Source organism: Telmatherina bonti (assembly GCF_933228915.1).
Source record: "Telmatherina bonti genome assembly, chromosome: 22".
NCBI lineage: Eukaryota > Metazoa > Chordata > Actinopteri > Atheriniformes > Telmatherinidae > Telmatherina > Telmatherina bonti.
The window spans coordinates 23,075,528-23,080,095 of record NC_136631.1 but is presented as its reverse complement, the minus strand read 5'-3'; the positions used below and the strand labels follow the sequence as shown (position 1 = coordinate 23,080,095).

Sequence of the window (4,568 nt, the reverse complement as noted above, 5' to 3'; positions counted from 1 at the left end):
TTTTTTCCCTTTTTTTTTAATAAAATTGTAAAATGTCTCATTTTCAGCATCTCATGTGTTATTTATGTTCTATTGGAAATAAATGGTGGGTTTATAAAATGTGCAAATCACTGCATTCAGTTTTATTTACATTTTAGACAGCATCCAACTTTTTGGAAACTGGATTTTCCCTTGTCCCTGACTAATAGTGATTTAAATATGTTAAATAGTTTTATAGGTGCATTAACAATTTTCCATTTGTTAATTTCCTCTGCCAAGAAGAGAAATCTGTTCTTTTTATAAGCAGTACAGTATGCCTTCTCAAGAGTGCACTTGTAGCATGTTTGCTTCATCTATGATGAGATGATGTATGGAGCCTGAATCACAGTTGTGGTGTTTTAATTAACCATCGACTGAATAAATAATGGTTTGTTTTCGTTGTTTAAATCAGTCTGTAGCTTTCTGCTTCCTCTTAGTGGTCTCAAATATGTATTACAGCTTTGATTTTGTCGAACGCCTTTACTTAAAAAACTCAAACTCCCAAAAACCATCTCGTTTGGCTTTTAGGCCTTCAAAATAAAAGCCTCAACTATGTTGTGAGTCATGTTGTTCAAAAATATCTACGCTGTTTTATAAAATAGAAAAGTAGATACAACATTTACTGGCTAGCTACGGTTATTCGGTATCTAATATACATTTTTGGGAAACAAACTCCTACATTTTTAACGGAAGTGTTTGAGTTGCGGCATCAACTCCAACCCCCTGTCAAATAAAAGCTGCAGCCTTCACCCGGATCACGACCGTCCGCGTGAGTCCTGGAGACACCGAAGCTGACAGACACCAGAGGGGAGAGATGGGGTTGAAGCCGCTTGTTCTTACTGTGTTGTTAACCTTAGCGGTTGCTTATTACATTTACAGGCCGATGCCTGATGCCATCGAGCAGCCCTGGAAGTTGATTTTGATGGATGCTATGTTCCGGTCAGCCATGCACCTGGTAAGAAAAGAATAAAATGTGTTTTATTGTTTTGTTGTTTCTTTGTTTGTTTATTTTATGAGACGTGCAAGGTAGCAAGATCGCATCAAACAGAGATGGATCTTTTTCATTTATTTGCTCAAAGTGTGCACTGTCTCAGTGAGAGCACAGACACACCTGAACTTTAACCTGCCTGCAATGGCAGGTGTAACACGTCCATGTAAGCAAGCTCTTTCACAGAAGATTTTGTTGAATGATCATGAAACACATTTATATGAGTTACATCATAAAAAAAATCTCAAGTTCAAATCCTCAAATGCCCCAGTGCATTCATTCACCAAGTAATGTTGATTTCACAGCTCTGTTTTCTATTAGATACCACAATGTTTTTATTGTTGTGTCATGAGACACTTCTTTTTTTCCTTCTTCTATTTTTTAAGGTGAAAGGTCCAAATTTGTACAAAAAAAATCTCAGCAACAGTGTGATTTTGAAATGTTTAAACTGTTTGGCATAGATAACATGCAAATGCATAACTTTTGAAGCGTTGTGAGGACAATGTACTACTTCACCTCACCTTTAATCTACATTGTGAAAGTCACACTGTACCCAAACAGAAACTTTATGCCAGATGCAGAGTGAGCCTTTCATGTTGCTTTTATGACTGTACTCATAAATGCTCATGTTAATTTTTAATTAATTTCCAGGGCTTTCTGAAGTAAAGATAGGATGGAAATATTTCATGAATAGATTACAGTGAAAAATAGTTTTTAAAAAGAACATTTAAAGACAACCTTTCACGAGGTAAAACTGCAAAAAAAAAAGAAAAAATCATAATTGATTGTACATTTTATAATTGAAATATTATAATGAAATCTCTGTACACTGGGGAAGGGCCAGAAACCAGTAATGATTGCTTGTGATTTCTCCAGACACAATTCTGTAGTATTCATTATATACATGTAATATACATTACCAAATTCTATCATGCAAAGCACAAGAAAAAAAAGATCTAAGGAACTTTATTCTGTAGGAGCATTTCAAGACCTCAGGCTTATTTGCAGAAGAAAGGTGGTGATCATATGAACATGACAGCAGTTAAGGATAGTGCAAACTTATTTTTTGCTTTGTATTCTCCATTTTTGTTTATGTTTTTACTTATTTTAATTAACTACAGCATTCATTTTCCAAATGAATTTAAATTAGGTGTGTTGGAGCAATGAAACATTTAAAACCTTCAGGACTGCACCTCTCTATGACTGAACATGCCAACCCCTGATCTCGGGGTAGAAGAGAAATTAAGCCTGTTATCAACACACATCTGTAATGGTACAGCATCCATGAGACGCACATCTGCAAAGGCAGCTTTTCAACTTTGCTTGTTTTACAGTGACTTGTTTCGAGCTGCTGAGAAGTTGTGTCCTCTGGCATATGATGAGGAAAAGTATTGAGACATTTATGAAATTATCCATCACTCACTGTGCCAGAGGGGGAAGGTGACTGGGTGAAATGTAAAGTCCCTAACAAGACACAAGATATAAATACATTTTATCTTTTCCCTCATTTTTTCTCCTACTTTGCTGTTTTCCTTCTACTTTATGTATTAGATATGTCATTTGTTTCCTCACACACATGTTTTTTTAAATGTTCCCTTTCTGCTTTGCCCTCAGGCCTCCTTAAAGTCCTGGCTGGGCTTTGATCATTACATCATGTCAGTCAGACAATCAGCAGAGGGCTACCAGAGCACAATGACGGGGCTCCCAAGCACCGAGTCTGGCGGAGGGGTCATGCCAGGAATGAAAATTAGCGACATCACTTTTGCCGGCATCCCTGTGAGGGTTTATGAGCCTCCGGCAGGAGGGGAAGGCCATCTGAGGAGAGGGTTGATGTTTTTCCATGGAGGTGGCTGGGCCCTCGGCAGTGGCAGTGAGTACAGGAGAGACACTGTTGCACCAGAAGAGAATGAAACTATAATTATCCCAACTATCTTCACGCTTTAGTTGGAGATTGTTCAAACCCTGTTAGTAACCATGTTTTATCATTTCAGTCAGTTAAGAAAAGGCTTGATCTGATGTGGGGTTTTTTTTTTTTCAATTAATTTATGTTTAATGCCTGGAAAAGGAGATTTTTGTCTTATTAATTTTTAAAAGGTGGATGATTCAGAAACATTTCTTTTATGTCTTTTTTTTTCTTGGTCCGCTTTCTTCCTCCTACAGAAACAGGGACCTACAACGCCATTAACCTCATGGTTTCAGATGAACTCAACACTGTTGTGGTCTCGGTGGAGTAAGTATGTTTTCCCTAGTAACAATGTTTATTTTTATCGGTGACAGAGACTAAAAGCATCATCAGCAACATACTATATGATGGTTTGAATGCAGTGGATCACATTTTAAATGTATAAACTTTGTAAACTATCACTGAGTTAATATTTGAGTTCTCTGTGTGCGTAGGTATCGGTTGTATCCTGAGGTACACTTTCCAGTCCCTTATTTAGACTGTCTCACTGCTGCCAAACACTTCTTATCACCTGAGGTTTTGGCCAAATATGCAGTCGACCCTGAGCGTGTGGCAGTGTCAGGCGACAGCGCTGGAGGAAATCTGGCTGCTGCAGTTGCTCAGGAGGTACATGCAGAAATAATCTGCTGTATTGTTTGGTGTTAATGTTAAGCAGGAGATTGATATGCAAGGGTTTCTGGTTGTTTTTTGTTTTTTTTCCCTCAGATTTCTATTGATGACAGTGTGACTGTGAAGTTCAGCGTCCAGGCTTTAATCTACCCAGTGCTTCAAGCACTGGATTTCAACACACCTTCCTACTTGCAGAACCAGTACATGCCTATCCTCACCCGAAAAGTCATGGTCCAGTTCTGGCTGCAGTACCTCGGCGCTGAGCTCTCCCTGCATCCCCAGGTCTTAGCAAACAACCACAGTGCCTTACAACATTCAGCTTTCTCGCCAGAGCTGAGGTCACGGCTGGACTGGAACGCCCTGCTTCCTCAGAGGTTTAAGAAGAACCACAAACCTGTCGTCATGGAGAAGGGACTGCATGAAGTCCTGAAAAAGGTGCCGGGGTTTCTGGATGTGCGGGCAGCACCGCTGTTGGCTGGACCAGAGGTGCTGACTAAATGCCCGCGTGCATATATCCTAACGTGCGAGTATGATGTCCTGAGGGATGATGGGCTGATGTATGCTCGCCGCTTACAGGACGCAGGAGTCTCGGTCACCAACGACCACTACGAGGGTGGCTTCCACGGGTGTTTCAGCTTTATAGCCTGGCCAATGGACTTTGATGTTGGGAAGAGGGCAGTAAGGAGTTACATCAATTGGCTGCAGAACAACCTATAGGAACATTCATGAGCTTCTGCATGCTTGCACGAGGCCATGCTTTGTGAACAAGGGCTTGCTGTAAATATACTCGTTGTCCTCAACTATGTAACATCTAAGCTCAGGACTTTTATGTGCATGCATGTCCAGTCTCCGTACAAGTCAAGTTTTGATACTGAAAGCATCACACAGCCATAAACATAATCTATCAACACATTAAAATACTTCTTCAGCTAACGGCTTTTCTACTTATGGAGCTGCTGGGAGGCATCACGTTAGTGCAGTCACTACAAT

At 39.9% G+C, this 4,568-nt stretch overlaps 1 protein-coding gene across 1 annotated transcript; it reads left to right on the top strand.

Annotated features, from left to right (window-relative positions):
• Nucleotides 1-832: 832 nt before the first annotated feature.
• nceh1a (neutral cholesterol ester hydrolase 1a) lies at nucleotides 833-4,295 on the top strand (the record flags this gene model as incomplete). Its single annotated transcript, XM_079262184.1, has 5 exons — nucleotides 833-973; nucleotides 2,621-2,876; nucleotides 3,167-3,236; nucleotides 3,404-3,575; nucleotides 3,675-4,295. 5 exons carry the CDS (start codon nucleotides 833-835, stop codon nucleotides 4,293-4,295), a joined length of 1,260 nt encoding a protein of 419 aa, XP_079118310.1.
• Between the last annotated feature and the right edge of the window lie 273 nt (nucleotides 4,296-4,568).